At 37.8% G+C, this 18,893-nt stretch overlaps 1 protein-coding gene across 1 annotated transcript; it reads right to left on the minus strand.

Moving 5' to 3' along the window:
- Positions 1 to 692: 692 nt before the first annotated feature.
- LOC128998495 (MICOS complex subunit MIC13 homolog QIL1) lies at positions 693 to 9,492 on the minus strand. The gene is made up of 3 exons (XM_054424650.1): positions 9,274 to 9,492; positions 3,003 to 3,147; positions 693 to 945 (listed from the first exon to the last, which is right to left on the minus strand). Exons 1-3 carry the CDS (start codon positions 9,297 to 9,299, stop codon positions 763 to 765), a joined length of 354 nt encoding a protein of 117 aa, XP_054280625.1. The 5' UTR covers positions 9,300 to 9,492; the 3' UTR covers positions 693 to 762.
- Positions 9,493 to 18,893: the final 9,401 nt, after the last annotated feature.

Consider the following 18,893-nt stretch of genomic DNA (forward strand, 5'->3'; position numbering starts at 1 on the left):
CATTGGATTTCAATAGGGGATGACCCCTTTCCGAGAGAAACCTAACCACAGAATATGGTTCATACTTGTGGGATTGTCTTTTCACTTTCATATTGTTTTCGGCTACTAAGACAACACTGATCGTTGATTAGTGAGGAAAACTGGCTGGTAGTGGATATATAAAGAACACAGTTTTGGGTTAAGATAATGAATACAAGCCTTATTAGAAGTGAAATGCATATGGTAAAAATTCAGTGATTATTTTAATTTTGTTAATGGCCAAATTCCTGCAACGACCACTAGGTAGCACAGGTGCTACTATCGCCGGCGGACAGTGGTGTCAGTGAAACCCACATATCTCTTTTTGGCCCGAGTATTGCGCCGTGGGGTCACTACAGGCCACAAAGTCGCACGGCGGGATAGAAATTTTCGGCTGGCGCTCTTTAGCGGCGGCTGCGCAAAGCTAATTTACGCAGTAAAATCTAGTATGACTGTTTTTCACTCCACAAGCATTTTGCCTCTTATAAGATTTGTACTCATTGTCTCAGATCTGAACAAGCTTGCTTGACCGTAACAGAAGCTTGATGGAGACTGACCTTAATTTCCTGTCGGGCTACGTTTATATATATTTTGCTTGTGATTTTGAATTTAAAAAATTATAATATATATATTTATATGTAAAAAAAATAATTGCACTGGTAAGAAACACAACCTTTTGTCTTGCAATTGATTTAATTTAATTTAATATATTAACAGACACTATACAACAACAAAAATTAAAAACTACTGAGCTGTTGGTGGTTTTGGATCACTAACCAACTCATTGACCTTTTCAAAGCTTGTTGATGCAAAGTTGGAGAGATGAGAAGGTAGGTGCATAAGGAAGTCTGTAGAAGCTATCACACTGTCGTTCCACTTTTTACAAATTACTTTAGTAAAGTCAGAAAATTTTGGCAATTCTGGAACCTACAAGAAAGTACAAGCCAGTTATATAAGGTCACAATTAATTACAAAATGTTAGTCGAAAACACAGCAAGAGTTTAGAGTTGCAGAGTAGCCGTATTTAGTAAACAAATATCTATGCACAATAAGGAAGTATATATTTTAGCCTAAATTATGCAAACACACAATTTTAAAATGAACTAAGGTTTGTACCACCAGCGGTACATGCAGGGATCCCTAAAACCTCGACGTGCACCACCAAGCAACTGTTTTTACTATGGTGATTGTACACTACAAAATGGAATTTTGAAGTTTTAGTAGTTCGCCTATGTAGACCTATTCGTGTCTTTAGAAGGAACATGAACCATATCCACAGTTGATAGGCCTACATCAACTAAATTAGGGTTTCAACCCACAAGAAAGCACCAAGTTATACAGGGTGGGCCAGATAAAACCGGTCCCGAGCGAGTTTACGTAATACTCATACAATGCGTACAGGAAACTGAAAAAGTGACTAGGCGAAATAAAAAAAATACATAATATTAAGTAAAATGAAATTTTATTTTGTCTATTTTACAACATGTACATTTAAGGATTTACAGTCTCTGTTCAAAATGGGAGCCACCAACTTGTATGCAAATTTCAGCACGGCGAATCATGTTCAGGAAAACAGTCTGCAATTCTTCTACTGGAATGTTGGCAATTTCTTGTCGTATGTTTTGCTTCAATTCTTCTAAAGTCCGTGGGTTGTTGTGATAGACATTACCTTTGAGACGGCCCCAGAGATAAAAATCGCAAGGCGATAGGTCGGGCGATCTGGCTGGCCACAAGCCTTTACTGATGGTTCTCTCTTTAGTAAAATCACTGTGGATTCGAGCGAGAGATCGATCAGAAGTGTGACAGGTTGCCCCATCTTGTTGGAAGTACGCATATGACACTTCTTCTGGATTCAGTTGTGTAACAAATTCTTCATAGATCCGTAGATAAACGTCTGTATTAACTGTCTCCTCGAAGAATATTGGTCCAATGATCCGGCGACCAGACATTGCGCACCAAACACCAATTTTTAAGTCATGCAGTGGTTTCTCATGGGTTACATGAGGATTGTGTGTTGCCCAATACCGCGTATTTTGAGAATTTACATACCCTGATAAGTGGAACCATGCTTCGTCTGTAGAAATGAATAAAAATGGATCCACGTTACCTTCTGCAATTTCTTGAAGAACCCATTGACAGTAACGTACACGTCTAGCCAAATCAACCTCTTTCAATTCCTGAACAACACTCACACGATAGGCACGCATTTTTAATCCATGCAGTATACGCCGACAAGATGTTCGAGAAATTCCGACTTGTTGCGATAATCGTCGTGTTGACTTTGAAGGACTCCTTCCAATAATGGTCTGTACATTGGCCACAGCTTCTGGTGTTCGTACAGTTGGTTGTTTGTCTCTCTTCATATTGGACACATTGCCTGTTGTACGCCACTTTTTAATTAAATCCTGAATGGTTGATTTAGCAGGAACTCCACCTTCAGGATACTTCTCAAGAAACTTTTCACGGACCGACATTATTGAAGCTGTACGAACATATTCCTCCACTATGAAAACACGCTGTTCTATTGAATACGGCATGATCCACACTGCTCGGTCAAACACTCAAGCTACACTGACGTGGACAGATAGACAGGACAGGACGGACGGCAGACAGTAGTGGAAGGGGAAAGGTCAATGTCCCGTCATGCTGTACATCGGCGCGTCTCGTATGAAGAATACGCCTCTCGGGACCGGTTTTATCTGGCCCACTCTGTACAAAAATGTTCTTTTATGAAATATGAAAAATGAACTAAAAATTCATTCAAATAAAATAAAAAATTGGTTTAAAAACACCAAACGCATTGACTGTATTTATTGTCACTGATCTAACGGAACTGATGAGTTTGGATAGTTCGACCAACTGTGGTAGATTTTATAAATGTTCCAGAAATCAAATATTTCAAATTAAGACACCTAGGCTACTTTAAAAGTTTAAACAACCCAAATTAATTTTTTTTTTCATTGCCAATTTTCCTACTAACTTACTTCTATTACTGTGTGTTTCATGTATGGTGCAGCACTCTTGTACAACTCCTTATAAAGTTGTTCTGTCTGTGTAGTATCGGCCCATAGACCGCTCTGAACTGAGTAGTAGCACGCCCCTCCAACAATGCCAAATTTTGTTCCTGACCTGTAAAACACTAACTGTTACACAAAATTTCAAACCATTAACAAGTTTATTTAATACAAGCAAACCTTGATACAATAGAATCTTGATCAATTTGGATTGATCAATTCTGGATTGTTCATGTAAAATCATTCCAAGACTACTGAGACAAAATGTAGCACCAAACTCTTTCAACAGCACTGACAGAGGAATCGGGTTAAAAAGCTATTTATTTGATTTAATAATGTCTGTTTACCTTTGTTATGCTATGGTTATTATGTTTAAGGTTTGTTTTGCAAATCACATCAAATCAATATTTATTGTTACAATAGTAAAAGCAGCAATGCAATGTTTTATGAATAGAAAAGATTATCTAATGGACTGTTGCCTGATCGTGATAAAGGCTAGTACTCACTAGGACACCCGGTCACTTATCAACCGGCGACCTGGTTGACGAGCGACTAAGTTGATGATTGAACGTTTTATTGCCGGGGGGTACACACTAGGATACCTAGCACTTTCAACCGAGCAGGAAATCAAAATTTGGTGGGGATGGACTGTGTTTGGTTCTGGAATCTGGTTCGAGCTCTAGTTTCACTGACTTGTGTGTTGTGACAACATGTCCACCTACGAAGAAGAGATTGCTGCCGCAGTTATAATTCTAATTAATTGTAGTAACCATAGAAGAAGGAAGACATTGTTTAAAAGATTTTGGTGCTAAAGAGTGGCTTCAACGCAGACACAGTTACAGCCACATGGCACTTTTACAAACTTTGCGAGATGATAATCCTCAGGATTACAAGAATTATTTGAGGATGTCAGACGACAATTTCCGTCACATTTTGCAATTGGTGACGCCTCATATTGGAAAAAGGACACCCGATTGAGACAGGCAATCCCCGCCGAAGAAAGACTCGTAGCAACACTTCGATATCTAGCGACTGGAGCAGTCTACAATAAACTCAAACAATCGAAAAACCCCTCTAGCTTGAAAGAGACCACGTTTAGCACTAGCACTGTTTAGTTTTGACAGTTGACACAAACAGTGTACTGCGCATGCGCTAGCCGTCTTTAGTTGATCAACTTGGTTGCTGAAGCGTACACACTCTAGTTTTTTGAGAAATCTGATTGCCCGGCGATAAAATGGTTGATCGGAAACCCCCAGGTTTTCGATACATGTCCGAAAACCAAAAAGTTGCCTGGCAACCTACAAATCGCCGTCAACCAAATTGACAGACACGTACACACACGGCGATATTTGTGCAATTTGGTCGCTCGTCAACCAGATCACCGGTTGATAAGCGACCGGGTGTCCTAGTGAGTACTAGCCTTAAGAGTTCTCACTGGCTGTGTAGTTGGTCAACTTGTTTGTAATAGTAGCATAGATAAAAGGAGGACTCCTTTTATCCATGATAGTAGTTAACACACAACAAAAACACTAAAAAAAACACACATTTACACTTTTCTTAGTCTACTTTTAAGTAAATAATATTTTTAGGCAGGGTAAGAGGGGACTATGGATTGGTATGGACAGTCGGATTGGTCAGTAATGGTAGACTCAGTTTCTATTGAAAGCTTATCCTTACTGGTTTACAATTTAGTGCGAGAATTCATAGGAGAGAATTTTTCTATTATGTGTTACCATACCCTATCTTATGTTTTCAAACCATTGAGGTATAAGTACTTAATCACAGTAAAGTGCAGAGGAAAAACCCAATGGAACACTTTAAGTGGGGGGGGGGGTTTCAAGAAGGCTAGGAATACGATAGCTAGTATTAAAAATTGTGTTTGGCGTGTTGAAAAATATTTCAGAAGCTATGGAACGTATCAAAATTATGGGCTGTCATAAGCAGCTTAAACGGTCAGGGAACGGGAAAGGTTTGAAGAACATTTAAATCCACCAGCACCGACCAAGAAAACCATTTTACTATTGTTAAGGAAATTCAGGGGCAACGGATCCGTGGCAAACAGTAACAAAATAAATTCCAGCGGACAAAGGACAACAAAAAACAATGAGAACGTCGGTTGAGTTTTTGATAAGGTTCTTCAATGGGACCGCGTCCCGTACTACAGTCTAGTTGCACCTACGTCTAGTTGTACCTCATATTCATATAACTAGGGACAACTAGTTGTAAGCACAACTAGACGTAGATACAAGTAGACGGTGGCATACCCGACAAGTTGTACCTGCAGATATTTAAGAGGTACAACTCTGGACGTGGGTACAACTAGACGTGTATGCCACCGACAAGTAGTGTCACCTAGCTTGTACGGATGCGACCAGTTGTCCCTACGTCTAGTGGTCCCTACATCTCTATACCTACGACTAGTAGTACCTACGACTAGTTGTACCTACGAGTATTTGGCGTCCATATAGTCTAGTTGTATCTATCCTTCAATTCGTTACCCTGTTTAATTGGTTACGGCACGAGTAATTCAATAATACCCTTAATTAAATCAGAACCTGTGTTCCGAGTCAATTAAGTAGGATTGACAAATATTTTTCATTACACTACGATGTTTTAAAAACGTTAATTGGAGGCTGAAAGCTACGCATTGCTGTCCAGGGCCAAAATGCGAGCTGCCGTCGTCATTATTGGAGCGTTCAGGTTTTTACGGCCCTAGGGCCGACAACCCTTCGCTTACTTAAAATATTAATATACAGGGTGACAATTAAGTCTTAGGACGACTTTATGACTTTAAAACAAAAATATATATCACTAAACAAATTTGGCACAATATTACTAGTAGGCCTAATAATAAACTACTTTTCTGTGTACATGGTGATCAGATGTTACATATAGGGAACGGCCTACAGGGAGTATCATCATCACCAACATCATTCATTATTGATTTTTCCCTCAAGGGGTACATCAAATAAATACATTTTTAAAATACAATTACATGAGAAAAACAGAGGGTGGTAAATTAGTTTTACTAATAACTTGGTGAATAAATAAATATATAAATATCAACATGCAATAAATAATTCAATAAATAACCAATAAATGGCATTGTCATAATGACTCTTAATTACAATTAATAACTTCTGAAATAAATGTGAAAAAGGTGTGGTAATATTAAATCCCTATAAGATTTTTTTTTTTAAGGGAGAGGAGGGAAAATGCTTTTACGCACACAGGTAGCCAGCCTGTAGTGTGAGACTCCTGAATCTAACAGACTACTCACTGAAAAACCCCCTCTACTATGTTAGACATAGTTGTCACATTACATCAAGTCAGGCCAACATGTGACCTAAGCCCTCAGGGCTCTCACCGTTTTTGGCATTTAGATACTTTATGACCTACACCGCATCCCGGTCAAGGTCCAGCTTCTTGGCGCGGAGAATACCCTGGATGTAATGTGGACCTAGGCCCTCCGTCATTGGCTATCAACCAGCTAAGAGAGGACACCACCCTAGCGGCCTTGTCCGCCGTACGGAAAATCTGATCCCGCCAGCTAAGCTTCCTGTCCACCATAACCCCAAGGTACTTAGCAGAACGAACGGTCTGGACTTCGACGGCCCCTACCCTCAACGCACGATGGTGTCAATCCGTTTATTTGTTGATATCAGGATCTCAGATTTGCTCAAAACAAGCGAGAGACCGTGGTCTGCCATCCATGCGTTTATGGTACGCATAACTCGGTTCAGGCTAGCACAACGCTATGTGCAGCTATCAAAACTGCAACGTCGTCTTCGTACCCAACCAAAACAGTTCCCTCAGGCATTTCAGACCTCAGGAGACTGTCATAGGCAACATTCCAGAGGTCTGGGCCAAGTATGGAACCTTGGGCAGCACCGGAAGTGACACTCATCGTCCGTGGGCCTTCTGTAGTGTGATGAGGAGGCGGAACAGGAGATAATTCTCTATGATACGCATGAGGTATGCCGGAACGTGGAAGGTGTTCTCCAGAGCATCCAGTATATCGCATCACCTCACGGAATTAAATGCGTTTCGCACATCGAGTGTTACGAGCAGCACAACCCTACCATACTGGCGAGGGGAAAGGTCCCCCGCAGCGACCACCGCTAAATTCAGTCGGGAACGGAACAACTTCTCGAGGACTTTGCCAGTTGTATCCAACATACACAGAAGTCTGTAAGAAGATGGCAGGTCTGGGTCTCCCTTCCCCTTCCCAAAAAACACCATGCCTAGCTGTTTTCCAGGACGAGGGGAAAACTCCTTCGACTAGGCAGGCGTTGTACAAGCGCAAAAGAATTAAGGGGTTAGTAGTCGAAACCTTCTTGAGGACTTCGCCGGGTACCCCATCGGGTCCAGGAGCCTTATTGTTCTTCAGGGATAGGACGGCCGCCTCCATCTCTCCAAGACTGAAAAGTGGTACGTCACCCACCTTTCCGAAATCCCGCAGTGGGCACAACGTGTGAGCTGGGAAAAGAGACTCGACTATCTTCTCCATAGTGACCCCATCCATGACGGAAGGTGGAGAGCGGGTGCCAATTTTGTTGGTTACAAGTTTATAACCCAGGCCCCACGGATTGGAATCGACATCATCCCTTAATGTCTCCCAGCAACTGCGTTTACTCCGGTTGATGGCTCAACGAAGAGACCTCATAGCCACTCTGTAAGCATCCAACTTACGATGTCTGTCTACTGGTTCTCTGGTTCTGGTAGCAAGTCATCTAGCTCTCAATTCTGACCGACGCAATTCCGCAATCTCGGCAGTCCAACAGTACACAGGTCGCTTATTGCACCGGGATCTCCTGAGAGGCATAGACTCATCGCAAGCCGAGACGATCAGTCCCATCATGGATGTAACTACCGCCCCTGTGTGACCATCCAGGACATCAAAAAATATGTACTAGTGGTCACTGGCCGTGTAATCCTCCAGGACTCTCCAGGCTCTGATCCTTGGCAAAAGAGACTCAGATGCAAGGGTAATGTCTGGGATCGTTCCCCGCATCCCAGGGCGCCAGAAAGTTGTCGTGTTGCCCTCGTTGACGACAACAAGTCCGGCTCTGGCAGCAAAGTCCAGAATGTACTTGCCCTGGGAATTTGTGAGGATCATTCCTACTCGACAGCCCTAGCATTAAAATCCCCACCCACGACGACGTGTCTTGTGGTATTGCACACGCTCTCTTCCAGGAGGTCTATCTTTTCACGAAAGTCACGGATGGCCTCGTTGGGAGTGAGGTAGACACTAAAGTAAGTGACATCCCGGCACCGAACCCAAACGAAACCTCGGCCCGTCGCGTGACCTCGTACTTGTACTTTAGCTGCATTACGCGCCCAGAATACAACAGTAACAAGACTATCAGGGAACCAAAAAGATGGGTCCCTATCACGGTACTGCTACTGTTCGCTGACTAAGAGCGCGTCGACATCGTGTTCTAGGGCAAGCTGATATAGAAGTGTGTCAGCCGTCCTGGATCGCTCAAGATTGCAATGAAGGATTCTTACTTTCGTGGGAGGGCTTTTGCTTGCTATAGTGCATATTTAAATACACTAGACAGTCCAGACCCAGCTTTTTGCTTCAGTGTTTGTCAGCGAGCCCATTTTCTTTTCAAAGGAAACAGGACTCGACTCAAAGGAATGTGACCGACCTCCCCGCACCGAAGGCAGTTCTTGCGTTAGTTTACATTTTATATATTTTATATATATCTGCGTTAGTTTAACTTAAATCTTTTGACGGGTTAAGAAGGATGTTTATAAATCGGTTACGGATATTAAAAATAAGTTATATGATTGGATAGCTTATGATAAAACCCTTTTTCAACTGAAACTCTGAGTGATCAAGCTGTTATTTATGTAGACCTAGTTTTAAATTATGGTAGCAACGTATGGGAGAAAAAAAAAATGCAAAGTGGATAGTAGGCTAGACCTGAACATTTAAAACTCATGACGTAAACCCTTAACTGTTTAGATTATCCTATTACAATTAATTATAAGTAAATATCTCACCAATGTATAATGGTGACTAGGTTACCTTTAGTGAAATAATGTTCAAAATTGGCCCTATTAAAGGTTGAGGATGATTTAACCCTTAGGCCTAATAATAATGATATGTCAAGTAATATATGTTATACATGACCTAATTATTTCTGACTAACATAATTGTCTTTAATAGTAGTAAAATTAATAAATAGTAATTTATTTTGATCAAAAATATAAATGTTTTCAAACTACTAACCTCAAAATTTTTCCTAAAATAGCCATCACGCCCTTGAAGAATGTAAAATCCTAGTGATTTAGTATTTTAGAGAACTAATTAAACTCTGGAAATTAGTTAAATAAATATCGATGATTTGTGGTAAAATATTGATTAATTTGTCGATATATAATTAGGGGTTTATGACTACCAAAATCTGATTAAAATGGAAATGACATGACTGACATAAAGAAAAGAAGAGTTTTGTTTTTAGTTTTGACATTGGAAAACATTGAAGAATTGAAGAAAAACATATGTTCGTTGGTTCGTTCTCGTTGAGTGAAGACTGCTAAAATGGATTATCATAGTCCTTTAAAACTACGCACCGGTTGGGTATATAATAAATATAAAATTTGGTATATATTATAATAAATTCTTATTTTGAATTGTATCAGTGAATAGTAGGCCAAAAATAAAATCAATTTTCCTGTAAATGATAAGGAGCGTATTTAATAATTGACTTTCGATACTGAAGTTTTAAACATTTGGTGGTTATTTAAACATTCAATAATAAATAAATCAAAAACGCACATTAAGCGGGAGGGTGCCACTGAGATTTTTAGCTGGGGGAGGGGTAATTTAGGTAGGGGATTTTATTTTTTATACAGAGTGATTGATATGATTTTGCCAGCTGTTTTATTCGAAAGTTATAAGAGATAAAGGTAATTATGTCGACCTCCAGTCAACGCTCTAAAAATTATTTTTTATCTGTTTGTTTTTTAGCGCTGATTCTAAAAATGATAGTCATTTTTTGCGGAAAAGCTATACTTTTTGTATACTTTTTGCCCAAAATTCATGTTGTGGGTACTCAAATTGTAAAATTGTACAAAATATCCCCGGAAATGCGTACTCATATACTGCCGCATGGTGCTAGCTAGCATTGCAGGTGACTCTTAGCCGTTGTGGAATGCGGGCTTTATTTTAGGTTTAGATTGGTTAGGTTTGGTTAAGTTAGGTTAGGTTAGGTTAAGTTAAGATAGGTTGGTTTAGTTTAGTTTAGGTTAGGTTAGTTCATCAATAACATGAGTATTGTAAGTAAACTAACCTAACTTAACCTAACCTAACCTATCTTATCCTAACCTAACCTAACTTAACATGATCTAACCTAACTTAATCTGACCTAACCTAACCTAACCTAACTTAACCTAACCTAACTTAACCTAACCTAACCAAAACTAACTTAACTTAACCTAACCTAACCAATCCTAACCTAAAATAAAGCCCGCATTCCACAACGGAGAGTCACCCGCAATGCTAGCGCTATGCTACAGTATAGGCCTATGAGTAGCCAGCGGCCGGCCTGCTTTTTCGGGGATATTTTACTTTTACTTAATAGCGATCGTAATACAAATTACATATTCTTGTTCAGGGTGAAATTCCACACAATTTGAGTACCCACAACATGTATTTTGGGCAAGAAGTATTTTTCCTACAGTCACCCGACAAAGTTGGCTTCCCTGTACTGTTTATAGTACAGAAAGCTGCTAATTGCTGCATATTTATACTTTGCCGTACGGTTTATACTTTGCCGCACGGTTTATACTTTGCCGCACATCAGGATTCCAACCAAACAACACAAAACAGCGTGGTTTTATTATGCACGTAATCCGTGTACGCTTGGAAATAGGTTGGCAACACTTAAAGATAATAATACTATGAACAGCTGATTGACTATTATAACTACGATTTAACCTGTCATTTCGTGTTTATAGTTTTGGTATTTCTGAACTTTCTGGACTTTTCTTTTAAACGTTTTTAAAACATTCCTGCGGTCTTAATAAACAAGAAAATACCTTTAAAGCATTTTTTTTAGGCGCGGAAACCACTTCAAATTACAAAAACATACGGAACTATATTCTCAAAAGACGGAGCACATTTCTTGCCGAGGAAAAATAGCGGAGTGATACGGACCACGGGTACTACTTTCTTCAGGGCACCATTTGTGTAATTGTGTTGCTAGCTGAACCTAAAAACGTGTTGTATAGTGTTTGAAAGACTAATTATTTATGTTCTATAGTGACTGTAGGAAAAATATAATGTGTAACTCGAGTGAAAAAGGCCTTTGCTGCACTCGAGATCATTCCGCACGAGCCGCTCTCGTGTGCAGCAAAGTGCCACTTTCACCACAAGTTACACAAATAACTATTTCCGTTATCATTTTTGGAATCAGCGCTAGAAAACGAACAGATAAAAAAAAATAATTTTTAGAGAGCATTGACTGGAGGTCGACATAATTACCTGTTAAATTGTAACTGCCTTGGATTTTTTATTTAAAAAAAAATTTGGTCAAGTTGGAAAAAATAATGTTAACCAACATTTTTCCAATATGGCCGCCAATTTTGATTTTTCGTATAGAAGAGAAGTCCCTATATTTTATGATTTCTTATAAGGTAAATGCAATTTATAAACGTTTTTATTTTTTGAATATTTTACTCTAAAACTACTCGTTAGGAGACACAGCGTGTTACAACTAAGAAACATAGTATTATGTTTTCTATGCGATCAGTCACCCTTTACTGTCATTTTATACCATTTTCGAAAACTAATTTGGGCTTCTATTCACCTCTAAACAACATGTGTAGGTTATATCATTTGTCTTGCCGAGAAGTGGATATCTTTAATGATTCTTTAAGTATGTTTAAATTTAAATTAAATAGTAATATAAATAATTTTTAATGAAAAGTACCAATTAGTCATGTTTGCTGGTTGCATGTTGCATATTATTGTTTATTTATGGTTCTTTGTTAGTGCATATAGATTTATTTATTCATCAGTAATTTATTTATTCATTTATCTATAAGTAATATAGTTATTTAAAACCAGTTTCAAACTATTTCTATTATTAATATTTTTTATGTGTATGTATCAAAGTTGTATGCTGTTTGCTGTAGGGTAGTTGTCGTGCATGTAATTTATGTTATTGTGTATTAGTGCCTTATGTAATTGGCTGTCAAACTGTATAAGAGCACTTAATAAAGAATTTTGAATTTTTGAATTTTGAATTAACAATTTATTAAGTTTCTATGAGTATCGTAGCCCTAAAGTAGTGTTGCTAATTCATACGCCTTTATTAACATTTTCAGCATAATTTTGGCTATTCGTCATTAAAATCTGTTTCCCACAACAACCCAATATCCTCGGGACCGCATGGGAACGTAAAACCTAGAGATATTGCCGCGTTAATGGAGGCGGTGATCGATATATTTCGCTACCACCGAAAGAAGATATTGTCGCGAATACGAGAGACAATATAGTGATGTTTTTGTGACCACGGAGGGATGTCAAAATATTACTGCAATCCCCAGAGACGATGGTGATGTCTTCGTGGCCGTTGAGAGATGACAAGATAGTGCCGTGGTCACGGGAGGTGAGGTACACCTTTGTGGAGTTACGATATTTGCTGAAATATAAAGATTGCCGAGGTCACGGGAGTCGATGATGATGTATTTGCAACCGTTGAGCAATGTTATGATATTGGCGTGATCACATGAGACGATGATGGATGTCTTTGCGACCACGGAGGTGTGTTAATATGATTGCCGAGATTACGGGAGGCGATGGTGATGTATTTGCAACCGTTGAGTAATGTTATGATATTGGCGTGATCATATGAGACGATGATGGATGTCTTTGCGACCACGGAGGTGTGTTAATATGATTGCCGAGATTACGGGAGGCGATGGTGATGTATTTGCAACCGTGGAGGAATGTCAAAATATTGCCGTCGTGATCGTAGGAGGTGGGTGATGAAGTCTTTGCGATCGCGCAGGAAAGGGTGAGTCAAGATCTTTGCATTTTCGGGGGAATGAAATATTGCTGATACCACGGGAAAGAATGATGATGTATTCGCAGCTGCAGAGGGATGTCAAGATTGCCATGATCACAAAAGGTCCTTCACAACTGCTAGAGGATTGTCGTGATCACGGAAGGTGGTTATGATGTCTTTATATGACCGTGGAGGAATGGAGGGATGTCAAGCAGATCATCGCGTTCTCGGGTGAATGTTAAGATAATAAACCGCAATCATTGGAGAGGATGGTGATGATGTATTCGTGATAGTTTGGGGTCTTCAATATATTGCTGAGTTCACGGGAGTGGAAGATTATGTCCTTGCAACCGCGGGCGAATTAAAAATTAGCCAACCATCTTTGTGACTATTACATCGTCCTCATAATTTCTTTTATTGGAAAACCAATGTTACTTATACAAATTCTGTATTAACAGTTACCTGGCGTTTATATAATTTGTTGTCTTTTTACTTTGGATAATCCTTGAAATTTTGGTTTGTGTCTGGGAAGGTGGCGCGTGGCTATTTGGGGGGGGGGGGGGGTAAAATAAGGGGCAGTACGAAATTGAGGGGCTTTGCACGTCTGACCTTGGGTGGAATGGACACCTCTGCACATATGGTGGATAGAAACATATCTTAAAATTTTTTCAGGTGATCCATACGGATAACACATTTTTACAGGTAGTATGGTATTAACCATGCTCCCTGATGACGGAACATACTCGCTTATAGATTTGACCTCTCTATTGTATGTCTACTTGCAGTGCCCAAAGCCAATGAGCAAATCTAGCTACCTTTAACCATTGCATACCTTAAACCTGAGGCCATGGGCACGATGAAGCCCATGGGCAATCTTGTTGTTGGTGTGACACGGAATTTAATTGTTTGTGTAATAGAAAGTATTTAAGCATATCCGAGTATGCCAGCAAAAACTGTAGACTATGTGAATCCCTAGTCTACAGTGACTATGTGAAATTAACATTCAAAGATTTTCATACAGATGTCTATATTCAAGCAATAATTTATTTACTCTACTTAAGGAATATATATATATAGGAAACATCGTACTGTAAATGAAAACTGTGCGTTAAATTGTACACAATTTAATATCTGAGTAACCAATCAAAATTAAATGTAATATATTGATTGTCTTTTCTTCAAATTTCAATTGGGGGAACATTTATTTTGATTTTATTATAACATTGAGAAAATAGTAAATACAGTACTTATTTATATGGGGAAAACCTCTGCCAAGAAATCGCTTCTCGTCGATAAGGCTAGTTGCCAATTGCATCCATATATATGTTGGATTACATGAACAATTCAAATGTTACCAAAATCGAAAACGGTTTACAAGATTTATCCATAATGTACACAAACATGTGCAAGTACTCAAAATTCTTTATAATCAAACAATTTTCAAAAGAATTAGCCCTATAAAATATGTTTTCTGTTCACATTTACCGACACTTAAAATGCAAACATTTATTTATTCTATGTTTGTACAAAACTGATAAGAACAGTCTCGATGACCTATCATGTATAACAATTTTCTTCTCGCGCTTATCTTACTTATTGACAAGGGACTGTGGGGGAGGGATTCTAATCAACAGAGTTTAATCAGTAATCAGTACCCCTGTCGTCATGCCTCGTCTTTTCATTACTAAAGATTTGTTATTTTGGTTAAAATAAGATTGAAAAAGAACGCAAATTAATACTAAAACTAGTGTACATGTTGTTCGAAATCGAGCAATTGCAAAGGAGTAAAGTAGTTATTTAAAAACAAGGAATTTATTTAAAAACTAATAAAAGTCATAATTTCCGATGAGTTGGCTGAAATATTCAAGCCAAGGCGGTGAGAGGGTCCCAAGTCTACCCCTCATTGTTGCGGGAACCCTCTTGCTCCTGTTTAGAGAGGATACTGAGGTCCAGGTCACTGAAATACAAAAAACTCCACTTGCGAGTTTTCATATTAGAAAAAAATGTTTTGATTTCCAGTTACATTAAAATCCTTATTATTATTATTACATTTCTAACTAGACAATACGAATTTTGGAATTTTTTAATAAAATGTTGTTTCTTAACGTATTTTGTCTGCAACGACGCCATCACGTAAAGTGAAAGCCAAGAGGATATTTTACCGTATTTTTACGACATTATTTTTTTTTTTACGTTGTACAGTACAATGATACAATCACACAAGAAACAACAACCACCTTAGGTTGGATAGAACTAATAACGGTGAATTTATTAACACCTGCTAAAGTTCTTATGCATCGAAGAGACGGTTTGTCCCGTCACTTTTGTCACTTGGTTATCATTAACCAAGTATAAGTTATAAGTTGGTTATAATTATAGTGAGTGTGCGCTGTACACTAGTGGTCTTCTTCGGCACAAGTTCTGAATCTAAGCACCACTACTAGCACGTATACTAAAAATACGAATACTTTCCATTACTCATTCAGTCATCAATCTTGGAATTCCAATTTATCTTGCAAAGAATTTTAAATTTTTGAATGGAAGAGGCGCAAGGGATACTCGCTCTGGCTCGTCCACGCTTCGCATTCCTCATCATAGAACAACTGTTTATAATAAATCATTTTTAGTAACAGCCTGCCGCCTATGGAACTCCATACCTCTGCCCATCAAATCTATAGAAAACCGATCCCGACTGATGGTGGCGCTGAAAGAATATTACCTTGACCGGATGGCCGTGGCTTGGGGGGATGGCGTGCGTTAGGCCTAGATGCAGCAGAGGGTGTATGTGTGTGTGACTGGATGTTAGGGAAAATGAATAGATTTATGCTATTTTATTACTAGCTATGTTACAAACTTAATTGTATTTTTTGTTATTATTTTGTTGTTATTATTAGTTTTTTAGAGGTTAACTGTAAGAAAGGACCATGTGGTCCTAAGTTCGCCTCAATAAAGAAGGAATTTCATTTCATTTTCATTTCATTTTCATTTCATTTTCATTTCATTTCATTTCATTTCACGTAGGCTAATTAATACCATCCATTAATACAACCACAATTCGTTTTTATTGATCCAGAATTGCGTGTTATGACAAATTATGGCTAGAACATAATAGTAAAACAATCCTTGACTTCTATCTTCGAAAACTTAATACAAAAAGAACCCAGGTGATCATTGGTCCTAGCCCAATGTGTATATTGAGCATGGGCCAAGATGTAGGTTCCCTTGGGTAATCGCCTGGCTACAATATAAACTCCATAAATAGAAATTCGCCTAGTATGAAAGATTGCTGTGACTGGGGCACTTCTGATTCTGAAGACCTTTAACTATTTTGGCAATCTCCTAATTCATTATATTGGAAAGAGTAATGTTAGATTAAACTAATTAACTGCAAGAATATCTTACAGTTTAATACAACACATTAAAATATGTTGTTTATTTTTTCAGTAATGAGATAAAAATTCAGCCTACGTTTCGAGGGACGAAAGTAATGAGGACAAAATTGGCTATTGGGGCCAATTAGGGCTAAGAGGATTGATGACAGACGAAATCTAGATTGATAAACCAACAGGGAGTAAACGTCTTTATACGAGTAATATTAACATTTCAAAGTACTAGTAACTTCATTAATTCTGTAATAAACAAACATGCTTCGTACGGAAAGATACCCTCCAAGCAGCACACCTGTGAACTAAAAGCAAAATTCTAGTTTCGTGGTTTTGATATTGGAATGAGATGTCATTTTCGTCATTTTTATTAGCTGCCTGCTTCATTATCGTTACGCAAGTAACATTTGAGACGAGACGACATAATATTTATTCGTCAAATGTATATTATACAAATTCATTAGGTATTACAAATAATGAATACATAACAGTTTCATACGTACTTCAAATTATAACCATGAATCAAACCAGATTTGAAAAATTACGCTAAATATTCCACAAGGAAAAATTAAAAGCATACTTTATTACTAATATTACATAAACCCCAGCTGGTTGGAATAGAGTTATGCTAGTGAAGTAACTAGCTATAACCTACATGAATGGTTATATCAGTATATTGCCTTCATTCATTAAACACATTTCATTTCCAATATTGCCTGCTACGTTGAACTACTGGGACTTTGCAAATCGCTGAGTTTCACGTTTTACTGCAGAGCGAAAGAATGTGTCTACGTATACACACAACATACGTTGTCAGGGTAAGGTATGTTGTTGCTACTTTAATCGCGTTGTCCATTCATCATTCATCAGTATTGCATGTGTAGTGTAAGAGTTGTTGTATGGGAGAGGGAGGAGTATAGGTTTTGCAGACGCTTGACGTAGGGAAGCCACACTTCTGATCCTATTACTTTTGAGCTACCCGTATTCCTACATTGACACGTCATCCAATTTCTGTGATCTAACGTACAATGTAATATGCTATGCAATGCAAGTTTAACCCGAATTCAAAGGGAATAAAATTAGACTATTTAAAACCCCCAACGTATACAACATTCTTAAATATAAAATGTTATTTCAAAACCTCCTTAATTAGCATAGTCAATCCACTGATGATTAAAAAGAAAAAACCGGATAGGTTCGGATCTTAGTTAATTAATAAAATTAACTTATCGCTAGTCGTCAGGAATAGTATTACTGTAAAACACATAACATCGTTTACGAAGGAAATTACCATTTAAATATCATACATTTGGGACCCAGCCAAACAAAACTAAGAGCCCAGACATTGTGTGTCCAATAATCATGCCAACGAATACTATTAATTGTTGTTATCTTTAATGTATCTAAGTACTTCGCATTGCATTTCCTAAACAATGCTGAATTTTCGACGATTTAACTTTTATTCCTTAAAAAGTGTGGTTAAAAATAATCCAAACCCAACAATATACAATCACTAACAATAAATTGACAACGACAAAAAAGGTAGACACTTAATAAATTTATCGTAGTTATTGCATCAAGCTTGAAGGCAAAGAATGAATACATACTTTTAACACTCTAGTAATATTCACTTAGCCTTACTGCCAAATAATTTACTTCGTACAAGAATTCTATTATGTAATCACCATAACACTATATCATACCCCACCGCAGCAAACCTGCAGATTTCATTTGTCTGATTTTATTTTTACTCAAATATTTTCTAAAAAATGTCGGTATAGTTGCATTTAAAAATGAAATTAAAGGACAATTAGAGTTTCTGATACATGGAAGCTAATAAAATTTGTAAATATATTAGTATGAATTGAAAACAAATCAAAGCTGATTAAAATATACAAGGGTGTCCATAAAAAACGTTTTGAGACTCTGGAATATGAATCCTCATACTGAAAGAAAGAAAACTGTTTATATAAAGGTATGTCTATAAAATGCATATTTACCCAGATATCCGTCATTTTGTTTTTTACACATAAACATTTTTATCTTTGAGGTTGTGCAACCAACCATAATGAAACTTGGAATGCATATCAAAATTAAAGGGACCTATGATAGAAAAATAAATAAGTTGGCCCTATTTGAAAATTCAAAATGGCGGTCGTTTTAATATATATAACTCAAATTACTAAAAAAAGCATGAGAAAATTCAAGAATACTTTTGTTTGGAATTTAAAATGTTGTTTGGAAGGTCTCATTGCTAACCTGAGAAACCACACCCCAGCTCACTTGCAAATATTGTTTTCGTTGTTACTTCCAGTGTTAATTTATTGTTATTAATTTCTCAGTTTACTACTTTGTTATTACTATTGTTATTACTTTCTTAGTTTACTACTTTGTTATTACTATTTTTATTACTTCTTTAGTTTTGTAAAACTACCTTGCATGTCAAATCCTGA

The sequence above is a fragment of the Macrosteles quadrilineatus genome, unplaced genomic scaffold (assembly GCF_028750875.1).
Source record: "Macrosteles quadrilineatus isolate MER2022 unplaced genomic scaffold, UCM_ALF_1.0 Scaffold_7__1_contigs__length_78375512, whole genome shotgun sequence".
Lineage (NCBI taxonomy): Eukaryota > Metazoa > Arthropoda > Insecta > Hemiptera > Cicadellidae > Macrosteles > Macrosteles quadrilineatus.